The following is a 16,758-nucleotide window of genomic DNA, read 5'->3' on the forward strand; positions in this document are numbered from 1 at the left end:
ACCTAAGCAGAAAAAGGAGGCAAGAAAAAGGGAGTGAACCCACGTGGGGCTGAAAGTGGCTTTTTGAGCTGAGTCAGGTATCAGGACTCTAAATCAGCCAGGGTGTCCCGGGCTAGGGGCTGAAGATGTTAGTGGCAGTCCAGTTCCCAGGAAGGAGCCCGAGCATGGGAACAGGGCGCCATCTAGTGTCTATACAGCCTCAGTACATGCCACAGATGGCTGAGCGCCACCCCCCCCCACCACCACCGCCCCCACCCCTATCTGAGAAATCAGGTTGAGCTCACATCTTTTTTTAAATTTTTTTTATTTTGTATTGAGATACAGACAATTAACAATGTTGTCATAGTTTCAGGTGAACAGCGAAGGGGCCCAGCCATACGTGTTGGGGAGGGGGGGGATGTGTTCAGTTGCTGTCGTGCCTGACTCTTTGTGACCCCAAGGACTGTAGCCCCTGCCAGTCTCCTCGGTCCACAGGATTTTTTCAAGGCAAAAATATTGGAGTGAGTTGCCATTTCCTCTTCCAGGGGATTTTCCTGACCCAGGGATCAAACCTGCATCTCCTGCATGGGCGGGTGAATTCTTTAACCCTGAGCCACCTGGGAAGCCAGCCATACATATACATGTATCCATTCTTCCCCAAACTCCCCTCTCATCTAGGCTGCCACATAGCATTGAGCAGAGTTTCATGTGCTGTACCGTAGGTCCTTGTTGGTTATCCGTTTTAAATATAGCAGTGTGTACACTTCCATTCCAAACTGCCTACCTATCCCTTCCCCCTCATCCTTCCTCTCGGCAACCCTAAGTCCGTTCCCTAAGTCTGTGAGCTTGTACTTTTCAAGTGCTGGAACAACTGCTGGTCAGCCTGGTCTCCAGAAATTGCTTGGTCTGTGGTCCAGAAAACCCCTCGCTGACAACCTGGGGTTCTGATGAGTAAACCTTCTCCTGCTTCCGAAGTTCAAGGGGAGCAGAAGGCATCACCTGTGTCTGTCTGACTTGAGAGGAGCTTTCATTACAAGAGGGCCCCTTTCTCAGAGGTGCCTAGAGTTGGACCCCTGGCGTTGGAGACTGGGCTGGACCTCCTGGGACCACACTTCAAGGAAGGAGTAACACATCCAGGAGACACAGGTTCCATCTCTGGGTTGAGAAGTTCCCTGGAGAAGGGAATGGCAACCCACTCCAGTATTCTTGCCTGGAGAATTCCATGAACAGAGGAGCCTGGTGGGCTACAAACAGTCCATGGGATCGCAAAGAGTCAGACACTACTGAGTGACTAACAGTCAAAATCATAATCACAATCAACACATTCAGAGAGGAGATGCAGAGGAAGAGGAAAGTAAGAATGGGGTGTGAAACCTTGGGCATTCCAGGAGAGTGGTTGTTCTAAGTGACCATGTCTTAAAAATATAAGACATGTTTTTTTATGTTTTATATTTTTTTATATTTAATAAATACATTATTTATTTTAAAAAATAAATAATATTTGTAAGAAAAAATCTGCTCTGCCTACGAAAAAAAGAGGAGCTTCATTTACTGAGTGCCTATAGCATACCGGCATTATTTAGTCTTCATAATCACCCAGTAATGTAGACATTTTGGGCTCCATTTTACAAATGGTAACCTGAGGTCCAAGGTCATACAGCTAGACTCTTCCTGCCCAACCCCTCCCCATTTTCATTGCTGTTGGACTTTGTACCCCTTCAATCTTCAGAACCCTGGGTGGGAGGGTAACTCGCGCACTATGGCCAGCAACATGACCCCAGAGGGCTGTCTCACCAGAACTCCCTGAGAGCTGGACACACAGCTTGCTCATCCCCAAGCCAGGCAGAGCTGGCCTCCTCTCACCTACCTAGGGCCCACGGAACTCATTTTTGCCTTTTTTTCCTAAATATAAAACCTTATATTCCATTGGGAAAACATCAGCTTGGAAATCCTAGAGGCTAAAATCATTTCTCTAATCCAGAGTAACAAGAGTAGGAAAGCAGTGCTCTGTACAGTTGGCAACTGACCACCCTGCCCTGGGCCTTAACTGGCATCTGGAAGGTTCTCTGTGGTGACTGAATTTTCATTAGAGGATAATTGCTTTATAATATTATGCTGATTTCTGCCATGCATCAACATGAATCAGCCACAAGTATATATATATCTCCTCCCTCTTGGACCTCCCTCCCATCTCCCATCCCATCCCATCCCTCTAGGCTGTCACAGAGCATTGGGTTGAGCTCCCAGTCAGCGACTGAACTTTTATACAAACCATGAGAAAAGAAAAACCAGAATAAAGAAATAAACAGGGTAGCTACTTTAGTCCCTTTTCTTTTATCAATAAGAATCCTTTTTTTTCCCCCTGAGATATGAAAGCTTAGGACAGGCTCTCTTGGCATGCTCTGCCTACTTGGGCTGGTCTTCTGGACAACCCAACCCTTTGGACTCCTGCCCTCACCTAACACCTGAGGACTGGCTCCTTGCTCCTTCGTTGCTGGACTTCTGGATTGCACGCTTTCCACCTGTTATGGAAAGCTTGGGCTTTTGACTTCTGGAAATCGCTGACGTCCAGCACTCAGATCTTCAGCATGACTTCATCCTGACCTTCAACAGTCTATCCTGCCCTAGAGCTTTACTTGCTCCCATGCCCTGGGTGACACCAGATGGGAAGGGGTTATGTGGGTAGGGACGTGGCTTTGCCCCTCATTTCCAGCACTCAGCTTTGGGAGGCACAGAGGAAATCATTGGGGGTGGAGGTCAGCAGGGCCCAGGGCATCCATGAGTCAGCACAGAACACAATGATACATAAATTCAGGGGAGTGGAGGTTATACATGAGTGACAGGAGGCCGTCTCAGATCATCACCAAGCAGCTGAAAGAGGGACTCTGTCAGAATTCATTTCAGCGTTGATTCCATCTGCACCAGCAAAACCATCACTCTGCAACCCACATGTCATGAAACCTTCCCCAAAAATCTACAAAACTGCCTTCATGGTACAAAGCAATAACAATTTAATTAAACCAAATATTTACAATGGCAGAATCTAAAGATAGAGATATTGATAAATAAACAAACATAAAACTCTTTTAAAAAATATAAATACAGGATCACTATTTATAAAATCAGTAATACTCAAGTAGTAGTATACATGGCACTTTATAACAAACTGTTGTATTTTTCATCACTTGGAATACATAAAGGTTTTTCTAAATAAAATGCTTTTCTACTCCCTGAGCCATTCTTTGAAAGAGCTCCCTCTTTCTTCCATACTGCCCATCTACCAGGCTGTCAAATTTCCTTTAGTTCTGCCGAAAGACACCCTTTGATCTCCCCCTTTCAGCCTCCTCCTTTAATCTGCTATGGGCCTGGAAACCAGGCAGTCCCGATGGTTAGAACAGTTTGTAAATGAATAATAAATAGAATTTTAAGAATGGCTCTAGGTTGCTAACTTATAAATAGAATGTATGGCCTTGGAAAATGGCCAGTGCTCTGGTTTTCCATCTGGGTTCTGGGTTGGTAGGGATCCCATGAAAATGAGGTATGAACATAGTTAAAAAAAAAACAAAACAGATATACTGACCATTTACTGATTAACTCTATGATGTAGCATGGATTTGTTATTTTTCTTTGAAGTAGATCTGATAGCCCATAGGTCAGGTAAACAGACTGACACCCATCGTATGCAGAAAGCCCTTTAAGAAGCTGGATGTGTCAAATCTACTGGTACACACCAAATCCAACTATCTGGAGATATTGTTAGCGGAAGATCACTCAGTGACCTCAGAGGCCAGGGCCAGCCCATGCCCCCAAACCTTGCCAATTCTATTATTTTCTGCACTCTTGAAAGTGCAATATGGGTCTACTCCACCCCTAGACAGTTAAAACTTAGCCCATGCTGCTACCAGTTTATAGATGCCAATTTACATATGTCTATAAACATATCATTCCCTCTTCAGATCTTGAAACCTAGACGCTTACCCCAAATATGATGACATAGCACATCTAAGGTCATTTAAGTTAGACTCCCATGGAGGCCGTATCATACAAAGATAAGCACACCAACCCACAGTCAGCTCAGGCCATGTCTCTGCTTGTGGTTGTGGTCACTGGGGAAAAGAGCTGGTTTTGACAACCCCAAGGCAATCTTTACTCCCTCACTTCTCTTTTTGTATGCTGCCCATCCTCCCAGATGAGACGGTGATAGCTGGAGACACGGTCCTGAAGAAATGTAGGCGGGTTGAACATGGGTTGGTCCCAGCTAAAGGCCACCCTTGGTCCATATGCAGAGTCTTCAGTGAGGATCAGTGAGCTTCCAGCCTTCTCAGCAGTACAGAGCCATCATTAGCCACTGGAATAATGGGGAAGCAAGTTACAGTCCATTCAGAGCCATCTCTGACATTCAGTTAAGGATGCTTCATCTCTCAGTCACCTGGTGACTGGACTTGGGGCCTCCTCCCTCTCACTCCTGGGAAGCCATGGAGACAGGACATTAATGGATGGCTTAGCCAGAGGGACCATACCATCTGGTGGTAAGTATAAATCAACCTGAAATATAATCAACCTTGACTTCTCCTGGTGCCTGTGAATGATGATAGCCAGAGATGCTGGTTGATTCTATATTCAATTCGCAATGCAATTTTCCCCCACGAATTCAATTTGGCACACTCTTGATAGCAGTGCGCAGGTGTGCGGACCGACTGGGCAGCAGAGATCCATTAGAGCATATTCTGCATGTTTACATTTATGAGCCCATTGGTCTGACAGCTTTATGTGTGCGTAATGAATGGTCCCTCTAACTCACACAGTGGGGATCTCTGGAGAGGCCACACCCCAGACCAATTACATTAAAAGGGTGATGCTGATGCTGGTGATGATGAAGGTGATAATGGTGACATTGCCAAAGGGATCAGAGAAAACCCCAGAGTGAAATCCCAACAAGTTGGCTGCTACTCCCTTCAAACCTCCTTGAATGACTTTGAGGATCTCCTTAAGGAACCAGAGATGGTCAGGGCTGTAGAGACTCTTACAGACCACCTCGCTCAGCCAGCTCATCTCACATATTGGGAAGTTGAGGCCCAGAGGTGTAACATGATTTGCCCACAGATGGTTACAAGGGGTGCTGTGGCTTATAACAGTCCATTCTTTTGTTGTGATAGCACATTGCTTTTTAGAAGCCTCCTCAAGCTGTGGGCTATCCCGTGTCGATTGCCACACTGACATCGTCCTGCTCTCTCAGTGCTGAGTCTGCTGCTATGGATGGACTGCTTGAGATCAGGAGGTGGTCTTGGGGACCTTTGCTTGGGGATGGGCTCAGGAGTTCTAAAACCATTGCCTCTCTAGCGCCATCCCACCTTCACATTCAAACATGTGAGTGATTGAGGGTAGACACACTGTGGGTCCCTATATCTTAGAAAGTGAAAGTCACTCAATCGTGTTCAACTCTTTGCGACCCCATGGACTATACAGTCCATGGAACTCTGCAGGCCAGAACACTGGAGTGGGGAGTAACCTTTCCCTTCTCCAGGGGATCTTCCCAACCCAGAGATTAAACCCAGATCTCCCACCTTGCAGGCAGATTCTTTACCAGCTGAGCCACCAGGGAAGCCCACCAGAGAACCTTCTATATCTTAGAAGGTTATTCCATAAAATGGACATCTGGGGTCAAGAGAGAAACCCCAGCTTTTATCAGTCCCTTCCTAAGCAGCTCAGACAGAGAATGTGTTTTATTTTTTTTGGCCACCCTGCATGTGGTATCTTAGTTTTCCGACCAGGGATTGAACCTGAGCCCCCTGTAGTGGAAGCACAGAGTCTTAACCACTGGCCTGCCAGGGAAGTCCCAGAGAATGTTTGAGAAAGAAAGGGCAGATGATTCAACTCCAGACTCCAATGTCTATGCAGCAAACACCGTCTAACACCACATCTGGCCCATAGAAGGTGCTCAGTAAATCCATGCAACCCGAGTCGCCGGGGAAGATAATCAGTGTCAGACACAGTGTTGTTTTCCCCTCAGCGTATCACTTCCGTCATTCAACAAATCCTTGTACCTTCCCTGGCACACAGCAGGTGCCCCATCAAAACAATGCCTGAATGAATGAATGTAGTGCTGCCTCCTGAACTCAGCAGAATGAAGGGTCCCCAGCACCTTTCTCCTTCACAAGACCCTGGACCCGCACTGGCCACCACTGCCTAAGATGATGAGACTCAATCCCGTGGAGAAGGTCTTACCTCTGGCTTCTGGAGGTATATCCCTTTGCCGTCTTGGGTCAAGTTTTGGAAGACATCTGTGAAAACGCAGCAGAAAGGAACACAGGGCTGTGTGTGTGTGTGTGTGTGTGTGTGTGTGTGTGTGTGTTGGAAACATAAGGGACTAGCTCCTCCCATACATCCCCTCACCCAGGAACCCAAGTTTGGCCTTGGTGCAACCACACATGCCACGCTTGTTCTAAGCAAGCCACCCACACCTCTGTCCTGGAACAGGCAAGGCATCCGTGAGTTTGGGGAGATGCAGCCAGGTTTCACAGAAACAGAGCCAGCGTTCCCCAGAGTTCCCTGCACTGGCAGCATCCTCTTTTTGCGTGAACTGGGGATGGGTGGGCAATCCATGGGGAGAGCAGAGGAAGCCCGGGTCCACCCTCCTTCCCCAGCTCACCCTCCATGTTCTCCACACGCAGCATCAAGTGGACAAAGCTGACGAAGTTCATCTGGAGGTCGGGGCCGCCGTAGCGGATAAGCATCAGCTGGCAGACGCCATCACTGAGCACGATTCCTGCGTGGAACACAGGCTCCCGCCGTGGGTGCTGAGACCTCACACCTAGCTCCCCTGCTACCTGATGCCCCTAAATTGTCCCTCCACCTCCGGGACCTGAATTCTAATAGCCCGGGGTCTTCTTTGAGAGGGTTCATTGTGAATTAATTACTTATTTTACTAATCTTATCTTCTCTCCATTCTCTGTCCCTGTCCCCTAGGCAACCAGGAGGGTTTCTTGATCAAGCGGGTTACTGGCCTTTCCGGTAGGAGGCCGTCTGCTTAGTGGTCAAGACAATCTGTTTTGGAGTCTGGGAGTCCCAGAGGTAAGCCCCAGGTGACTTAACTTATCTGAGCTGCTATTTCTTCCTCTGTAAAGTGGGGATTATGACAGGGTGTTGGCAAAGACTAAAGTGTGGGTGTGTGCCAGCCCTCAGTAAATGTTAGCTGTGAACATACTGATAATCCGTGTTTTAGTTAATCACAGATCCGCATCTTTGGGCCTCTGAACTCAGGGAGTAACTCTGCTCTTTAGAATAACTGTTAGGCTTCCCTAGTGGTTCAGTCGGTAAAGAATCTGCCTGCAATGCAGGTAGGCCCGGGTTTGATTCCTGGGTCAGGAAGATCCCCTGGGGAAGGAAACGGTAACCTACTCCAGTACGCTTATCTGGAAAATCCCATGGACAGAGGAGCCTGGCAGGCTGCAGTCCATGAGGTCACAAGAGTCAGACACGACTTTGTGACTAAACCACCAGCAGGACGTCATGCACCCCAGCCCCACCCCTGCCCCACCCCCAGCCCCCCTCCGGGCCTGCTGTGTGCCTACCTGCCTCCCTCATGGCAGCCCGTAGTTGGGCCCAATTCAGGGATCCTGACTGGTTAGTGTCTTGCTTGTGGAAAACCTCCTGGGAAGAACACAAAGCAAAGGCTAAGGAAGCCAGCCATCTCCAAGCACCCTCTGAGAGCCCCTTGCACCCCAGTGCCAAGCCTGCAGGACTGCTAGTGGGCGTGAGGCTCCATCTTTGGGCCTAGCTGCCCAGACAAGAACAGGCTGGGGTCTCCTGGCTGGGATCCCACCCCCTGTCCCAGTTGTCCTTTAAGCTGTAAGAGGGGGCAGTCTTTCTGTCATGAGGGATGGAGAGTCAGGATACAGGTAAACAGGCTTAATCTAAGCGAATCATCCAAATTTTGAAGGGCTTCCAACCTGATGACTCAGGAGACAGGAGGAGGGTGGTGAGCAACAACTGGAAAAGTAGGCGGGAGCCAATTTATGAAGGACTCTAAATGCCATGCTAAGGGGTGTGAACTTGATCTGAAGGCCACGGGGAGTCTCTTCCTTTTAGTTAGGAAGGAAGGAGGCAACATGATCGGATGTCACCTTCAAAATCCAGAAGACTATTGCAACAGGCTCCCTGGGTTTGGAAGAGAAAGGAAGAAACGCTAGAAGGACACTTGGAAGACTGAGTGAGCGGTTGGGTAGTGTCAGGCAAGGGTATTTTCCTCGGTCCTGTCTCATCTCAACAAAAATTGGAAGTAACGGACATTAGAGCCCTCAGCGTGTCATAGCTCTCGGACAGACCGTGCTATAGCTCTCGGGTCTGCGAAAGACCATGTTATAGCTCTCAGGTCTTGAACAGACTGTGTTATAGCTCTTAGACAGATCAGTGTTATAGCTCCGTGTTACAGCTCAATTTTATTTAAGAAAATAGCAGGAAAATACATCCTTGAGGTGTGAGGGCATGCCGACCCAAAGACTCAAAGGGAAAAGAGGGGGCGGCCCGACCCTTTGGCTCCTCTTTTATATGCTTTTCCTCCCGCCCCCCCCTCCCACCCCCGGGCCTGCCCTCTGTAAATCGGGCCGGCCAGGAGTGCTGTTTGTTCTACCTGAAGCCCTCACTCCAGCCCTCAGACCTTTCTTTGTTCTATTTTCGCAGGCTTTCCCGTCATTGTCCTTTAGCCACCACCATTCTGGACTCTAGTTTCCTATTCTAACTACTTAACAGTAGAAAGGGCTGAAAGGGAGAGGTCTCGTACATTTTGCAGAATTGCCCTTTCTGCACCGTCCTGCAGGAGGCAGGCTAAACACTTGTTCTCACCTGGTAAAACATCAGCTGCTTCCACAGGTCCCTGAATTCCTGGATACTCACAGTGCCGGATGCATTAAGCTGAGAGCAAGGTTAAGGTCAAAGCCACCACAGGAGTTTCATGCCCACCTCTGGAGGCAGTGATGGGCCCTTCACAGAGCCGCGGGCAACTTGGGACACCACAGTCAACGTTGGACATCCCTAGTTGGCCTCCCCTGACTGGTCTGTCCAGCCCAGGGCTCCCTGGCCCTTGCTAGGAAAGGACAGAATGAGCTGGAACACAGCAATGCTGGGAGGAGAGGTGGGGATGATGGTGGTGATAAGAGTTTCCATTTAGTGAAACAGGGTGTTCTGATGTGGCCGATTTGATACAGTTTAAATAAAACATAGTAAATATTTTATCACTATTGTTAAAACTAACTTATGGATGGATTCAGGCACAAGGGTGGATGAGGATTTTTATATTTAGTCATTTTGTGACAAGTTAACAGCTGAATGGTTGGCTCTGTAGACCATGTCCAAGTCCCCCCACCTCAGAGAGACTGGGTCAGAAATACCACCACACACCAGCTCTATTGGAGCCCTACGGTGGGCCTAGCGCTGAGCTACACACTTGACCTATGGAACTTCATTTTCACCCAGCAGCTGGGGTAAGTACTAACTGCCCCCTGCTCTGAATGATGAAATGAGAGCTCAGCAAGTATGATCTCGTCCAAGCCCATGCATCTGGTGACAAGGCTGGGACCTGCCCCAAAGCCTGCACACCTGACCACCATCCCCCATTGCCCCTGGCCTCTGCAAAGTTGCTAACAAGATTCTATTTGCAACCCTCTTCACACTCTCCATTCTATGTGCCTGTCTGTAGTGTGGGTAATTAAACTCCAGTTAACTTGTCCACTTCCCTGGTGGCTCAGATGGAAAAGCGTCTGCCTGCAATGAGGGAGACCTGGGTTTGATCCCTGTGTTGGGAAGATCTGGAGAAGGAAACGGCAACCCACTCCAGTACTCTTGCCTGGAGAATCCCACGGACAGAGGAGCCTGGTAGGCTACAGTCCATGGGATCGCAAAGAGTTGGACTCGACTGAGCGACTTCACTTTCACTTAACTTGTCCACTTAGAAAATCAGAAGATTTGCTAGAAAAACCACAGGGTTGAGAATGAGGAAAACTGAGTTCTCGGCAGGTCACTGAACTCCAAGCTCTGGTTTCCTGATCTATAAATGGGGGCAGCTGCTGCCCCGTCAGCAAAAGGAAAACTCAGAACCTTGAGGCTCCTTTAAAAGCTTCTTGTCACCCAGAGAAGTGTTACTATCCACCACCCTGCAGCTGCCTCATCCTCACTCTTCAGAAATAAACTTATTGTTATTAATAACAAAGTCATTTCAGTCATGTCCAACTCTGTGAGACGCTATGGGCTATAGCCTGCCAGGCTCCTCTGTCCATGGGATTCTCCAGGAAAGAATCCTAGATTGTGTTGCCATGCCCTCTCCAGGGGATCTTCCTGACCCAGGGATCAAACCTGGGCATCCTGCATTACAGGCAGATTCTTTATTTCTGAGCCACTAGGATATTGATCACTTATTCAATGACTCAGTGACAGTTCTGTCCTTAGCACTTCATTTTATTTGCATACCAGTCCTACAGAATAGGCTTTAACACTACCCCCCAGGCTACACGTGAGGACTCTGTCACTCCTCAGAGCCCTAGTTAAGTGCTAGGGCTGGATTTCAACCCCAGGCAGTCTGGCTCCAGGGCAAAGCTCTCCAACAGCAGAATGCATCTACCCACAAACCTGGAAGGATACATCCAGCAGGGCCAGGATACCCTGACAGGCCTCAAGGCTGAAGAGAGGCTGTTTGCTTCCTAGACCTGTGAAGGAACAGAAAGAGTCTGCATGGGAGTGGCCCTGGGACTGCAGGGAGAGGCAGTGCTGTCTAGACCCTTCGGAGCTTCCAAGGAGCATCATTTATGTTGAGGGTGGGGAGACTTACAGCAGTGGAGACAGAGAGAGAAGGCTTGGCGGGTGGGGGCGCAGGGGGTGATTCCTACCCCCAAGGAAAACAGTAAAACCCTGCAGAAAACATTCTGGCTTACACAGTGGGGCAGATGAACATGGCCCTTTGCACCTGGTGAAGTGGCAGAAGGTGACATTTTGTAACTGGGGGAATGGCAGAGGCAGGTAGCCAGCTAGTCACAGACTACCCAGCCTGAAAGAGCAACTTGTTCAAGGTCCCACCCAAACTGGGAGACAGCCTCAGACATCTTGACAGTGCTCCCGTAAGCGATGGGACCTCTCTTTTTCAAGTGAATCCATAGCTCCAAGTCATGAGAAATTTCTTATTTAATTCCAAAGGAACCTCTTTTCTCATTCACTCACTAGTCCTAGTTTTACCTCCAGAAAAGCATAAATAACTATCTGTCCCCTCCTCGACCTCTCCCCTCCATCCTAAATATCTAAACATTTATCCAACGCTTCCCCAGATGACATGGTTTCCAAACCCTCACCTCCCTCTTCCATGATCTATGCTTTGCCAGCATCTCCCTAAAATGTGATACCAAGACTAGAACACACGCCTGCAGCTACAATTGGATTAAGCAGAGTACAGTGGATCTATCACTTCTAACATTTTTAGTCTGCATTTCCCAAAGTAGGTTCCAAGGGAGATGTTTTGCAGAAAAAGGGTTTTGAGTTCAAATACATTTGAAATATTTTGTATCTACAAGCCTTTTTCCATTATCATGTACCTTAGCACGTGATTGGTATAGAGGAGTCAACATTGAAATTTTGTTTAACGCAGAATTACCTAAGTTCAGTTGACAGTAGAACGTAACCCCTTATATTTCACAGAACACTCACTAAAACCTAATTTCCTAAGCACAATTGACTACAGAACCTAACCCTTTTTATTTCGTGGAACACTCACTAAAACCTTTTGGTTTCTAACATTTCTTGGAACACGATTTCAAAAACACATCTAAAGCTTCCATTAAATACTGCCTGAATTTCGATTAGCTTATTTAGCAGCAACTTAAAACTATTAGCACATGTTAAGCTCAAGGTCAACTAAATTAACCAGATATCTTTCAAATAAACTGCCACAAAGATGAGGTCTCTTCTGTTATGAACTTGCGCAACCAATTTTTTAAAAATTACAAAATGGCAGTTTTTAATTATCACCCTGACTGCATTTCATCTTTTTGGCTTGGGCACAGCTTGTGGTGAACATTCTGAATTTCAACTCTGTTGTCTATTAATGATTCCTCCCAGCTCTGTGCCATCTGCAGATCTGATAAGTCTTCGTGTCTTGTCTTCCTCCAAGCCATTGATAAAAGCTGAGGACGTGTAGGGGGACCAAGGGCAAAATACAGAGATTCATCCAAGTATCTAAACATGTAGACTCTGATCCATAACATAGAATTATTCCTCTGGTTTCATATTTATATAACTCTTGGGATTGATGCTAAAATTTTGAATCATATTGCTACTTTCCAACCCCCACTTCATCACTTGCTATGAGAGACTTTACCAACTATTTTGCCAAAATCTATAGTAGCTCTTTGATCTGTCCACCAGAAATCCTCTCATAGGAATAAATGAAAGCAATGTGTCCATCCATTCTTTTAAAAATTTAAGTGTGCAGAAGCCATCTCTTTTAGATAATTTCCATAGAATTTTTTTTTTTTTTGATGAGGGGTAGGGAGGGGCGCATCTTATATTCTATCATTTCTAGAGCCTCGCCTTCTGGCTCTTTTATGATATTCGAGTGTGGTTTTGAGAAACCATCTGGAAATTATGCAATTTCTGAGTTTGTTAGGGTTTGAAATCTTGGCTTCGTATAAAAGAGAAGCAATCAAATACCCTTCAATTGTTTGGTTTACTTTTTTCATTTTGAGGTTCATTCTCTTGCCTGGAGAAATTATGTTCTTCTCATTCAAAATCTACATATAAAATACTTTTAGATGGGCTTTAAGCTTTCCTGATGATTTATGCCAGGCTTCACACAAAGGCATCCACATCAAAGTTCTCCTATATGACGTGCTCCCTTCTATCAGATTTTTGTAGGTTAATCAATTTAAATATGAGCTTATCAGAGATCTCCCTGGTAAGCTACTCAATACTTAATTATTTATTTGCTGAGTTGAAGAAATGAGTGCTATTCATCCACAAGGACTTTCTAAGCCAAAAAAGGAATACTCAGCTATTCTTTGCAAACTAGCAGAAATCTTTATTTTCTCTACCATGTATCTCTACATACCCAACTAAGCAAAAAAGAAAAAGAGCTATTTTCCCAAGCTGCATAAATTCCTCTACCTCTGTCAGACCACACGACCCACCCTGGTGTAGGACACAGCTGCTGGGGAGACCAGTGGGCATTCACATGGCCCACTAGGAGAAAGAGAAGCAGACCTAGAGTTCAGGAAAGTCGTGTCCCCTGAGTCCAACAGGAATGACTGAAATACTCACCTGACCAGGGCATGTGGTTCAGGATATTCTGCAGTTGGATCGCATTTATTTCTGGATACTGAAGTGGAAGCAGAGGGTCAGGAGAAAATCATCATTCCTAAAGGCTCATTAGATGTAGAACCCACAGATAAACAGGGCTGGGAAAGGCCTCTCCCACATCTGCTTAGCACAGCACATCTGCCATTTCTGGGCAGAATAAGTGACACTGTTTTCTCACACATAAGGACATGACTAGACATAAAATTAAATCCAAAATTTCATAAGAACTTCAACAACAGTTAACTGGGTGTCAAATTCAGAGTGCCCCACCAGGGCAGGACTCTTCAGAGGTAGACTAATAGAGATGTTTCTCAAACTGGGTTCTATAGAGATGCTGCAAAAGTTCAGCAATTGAGTTTCAATTTTATTCTTATTTAACTATCCTTAGCCAAGAGTCCAGATTTCCATTCTAGACTTCATCAGAAGCCACTCTTTACATGGACATTTGACTTTAAAACATGTTAATGAAATGTAAGTACCATAAATTTGAACTTATAAAATGGATATGATACCTTTATATGTATCTGGATTTTTATATCTCTTAGGATTCTCTATGAGATTCCATTTGATAAAAGGACTGCAGCAGAAAATGTTTAGAAACGCCTGGTATGGAAGAAAATTCTTAAAAACAATACACAGAAGATTTTGATGTAGCCTCTCTGACTATACTAAGCAAATGCCAGTGTGAAAGTGAGAAAAGATGGGAAGGCAGGCAACTTGCGAATTAAATCAGGAGTGTTACTAATGCAGGAAGTTCATGTTCTTGCAGTTTTAATGACATCTCTCAGATGTCAGACCCAGATTTCTTGCCCTGTTCCTAACTGGGTTTGGCTCCGCAGTGTCCCCTGCTCCTCACTACCTCCCCTGGTCAACTTACCTTTTCAAAGAGTTTGGTGAAGAATTCATCCTTCCCTTCACTTTGGTCTACAATTTCCTATAGAAACAGACATACAGAAGGACAAGGTCAGTCCCTGGACAAATGGACTCTCATGCATACACTAATGAGTCATGGCCTCCAGGCCTCTAAAATCTACAAACTTGACCTTGAGCACCGCTTTAAATTTTCTGCCATAGCCTTCACATACATCTCTTGTTTCTTTAACCCTCAGTGGCTTGGGGGAAGTAGCAAACCATGAAAGAGGCGAAGAAACACCAGGTAGAGAGAAATAAGAGCATGGATGTGTAACTCATGCACAAGGGCTCTGGGCCTTCAAGACCAAGGACCTGATCAGAAGGGCAGTTCTCCTGGTACAAAAACAGCAGAATCAGAGGACTTTTGGGGCATGATAGATAACACAATGTATGTGCCATAGAGGCTTCCGCAGTGGCTCAGCAGTAAAGAATCTGCCTGCAGTGCAGGAGACAAGGAGACTCCAGTTCGATCCCTGGGTTGGGAAGATCCCCTGGAGGAGGAAATGGCAACCCGCTACAGTATTCCTGCCTGGAGAATTCCATGGACAGAGGCTGCGTCCATAGGGTCGCAAAGAGTCGGACACAACTGAAGCGACTGAGCACGTACACGTGCGCCATAGAGTAGGGCCTGCAGGACCTACGACCTCGTCCCCCAAATCCTAAATGTGAGGGGAGAAGCCTACGCCCCCCCCCCCCCCCCCCCCGCGCCGGCTTTGTGAACAGATCCAGTCACATGCAAATCCACCTGAAAACTCACCTTAGAGAAGATGACACTGGAATTGCTGCCAATTTCACTGAGAGGGGAGAAAAGACAGACTTACTTCTTGGGGATAGCCTGGGAGCCTTTTGGCCAATACCCTCCCTCATCTTCCCAGCTTCTTAACTAATGCACCATGCGGGCCTTGCTCAACTCCACCTCATGCCCCACCTGCCCTTGCAGTGTGCAGTTTGGCACACAGCTCAGCACTTGGCTGTACTTCTCCACCTGCCCTGCGCTCTTACCACCTGCATTTGCTCAGGATGAGTCCTCTACCCCGACCCCATGTGCCCTTTCCTGCCCCACCCCCCAGCCCTGCCCTCATCTAACTACTTCTACTCACACATTAAGACTCAGAAGTCTCACAAGGCAGTGAGACCCAGGACCAAGTTAAACTACCTACGCCCAAAACATGAAGGAAAAAGAACTGGGTCCTAAGGACTGAAGGGCAGTCATGTCAAAACAATCCTTGGCAAAATACAGGCCTACCTCATTTCACTGTGCTTCGCTTGATTGTATTTTTCACAGATTAAAGGTTGGTGGCAACCCTGTGTCAAGTAAGTCTATGGGAGCCATTTTTCCAACAGTATTTGCTCACTGCGTCTCTCTGTCACATTTTGGTAATTCTCACAATATTTCAAACTTTTCATTATTGTTTTATTTGTTATGGTGATCTGTGGTCCGTGTTGTTATTATTGCAAAAAGATTCTAACTCCTTAAATGCTCAGACAATAGTTGCCATTTTTAAGCAATCAAGTATTTTTTACTTAAGGTATGCACATTGGGGTTTTGTGTTTTTTCTGACACAGTGCTATTGCACAATACTATAATACAGTATAAACATAATTTTTATATGCACTGGAAAACCAAAAACCCCTGTGACTCTTTTTAATGAAGTATTTGCCTTATTGCAGTGGTCTGGAACTAAACATAAGATAGGCCTGTTATAAGTTTGGCTGGGGTGTGTGTATATTGAATTGTCTGAGCCTGATAGTTGATGGCAGCCTCCCTCATCGGAACAATCCCAGTGCTCCTGTAGGAATCACCACCTCCATGAAGCCACCCCTGCTTCCCCTAGGACCATGGGAAGTTGGCTCAGATGCTCCTCCTTGATGTCCTCCTAACACCCTGGGCAAATAAACACTTGCCCCAGACAAAGTGTACCATAAATAACTGCTCACATATCTATGTCCTTTCCAGACTGAGCTCCTGGAGGGCAGGGCCCAGGCCTGTTCTAGCTTTTTCTCTAGCAGAGTGTTCATTTGTTAGGAGAGTAGGGAGGAAAAAGTGAAGGTGTCTCCATGCAGAGAGCTGTCCTGCTCTCGGGCTTGCCCTGTCTGTCTTCTGTGTGGTCACAGAGACCCCATCCTCCACTATTTTCCCCTTACTCTCCCTCCCTTGGCCCAAGTGGACCCCAATGTCCAGGAGAGGCCTGGCCCTTACTAAAACACGTGCTTCCTGGAGAAGACTCTGAGGACGAACTCAGACTCCTGACGGGCCTTAGATGTGCAGGGCACGATCACGTACGTCCCTGGCTCCAGCCACAGCTCCTGGCTCACTTCCTTCTCTGTGAGAAACGTCGCAGGGCAACTCAGGGAAGCATTTTTCCAGAAGAACTCAGAGGGCAGTTTCTTCTGGGCATCGAAGCTCTATAAATGGAGGACAGAGGGCAACAGATGAGGTGATCACCCATGTCTTGTGGTCAGGCCTGGACACCTTGTCCAGGAGCCAGGACTAAAGTGGCCTCTGATTTGCCAAATGCCACCTCCCCCAGTGGA

The 16,758-nt window shown here is 46.8% G+C and overlaps 1 protein-coding gene across 1 annotated transcript in view; it reads right to left on the reverse strand.

Moving 5' to 3' along the window:
- Positions 1–2,966: 2,966 nt before the first annotated feature.
- CAPN14 (calpain 14) overlaps positions 2,967–16,758 on the reverse strand; it is a 28,846-nt gene continuing 15,054 nt past the window's right edge. Inside the window, exons 12-21 of the mRNA XM_069586311.1 lie at positions 16,424–16,629; positions 14,981–15,017; positions 14,189–14,245; positions 13,273–13,330; positions 10,612–10,676; positions 8,821–8,889; positions 7,551–7,629; positions 6,629–6,745; positions 6,205–6,260; positions 2,967–4,327 (exon numbers count right to left, since the gene is read on the reverse strand). Coding sequence (XP_069442412.1) covers positions 4,301–4,327; positions 6,205–6,260; positions 6,629–6,745; positions 7,551–7,629; positions 8,821–8,889; positions 10,612–10,676; positions 13,273–13,330; positions 14,189–14,245; positions 14,981–15,017; positions 16,424–16,629 — 771 coding nt within the window. The 3' untranslated portion in view covers positions 2,967–4,300. The remainder of the gene's footprint in view (positions 4,328–6,204; positions 6,261–6,628; positions 6,746–7,550; positions 7,630–8,820; positions 8,890–10,611; positions 10,677–13,272; positions 13,331–14,188; positions 14,246–14,980; positions 15,018–16,423; positions 16,630–16,758) is intronic.

The sequence above is a fragment of the Ovis canadensis genome, chromosome 3 (genome assembly GCF_042477335.2).
Source record: "Ovis canadensis isolate MfBH-ARS-UI-01 breed Bighorn chromosome 3, ARS-UI_OviCan_v2, whole genome shotgun sequence".
NCBI lineage: Eukaryota > Metazoa > Chordata > Mammalia > Artiodactyla > Bovidae > Ovis > Ovis canadensis.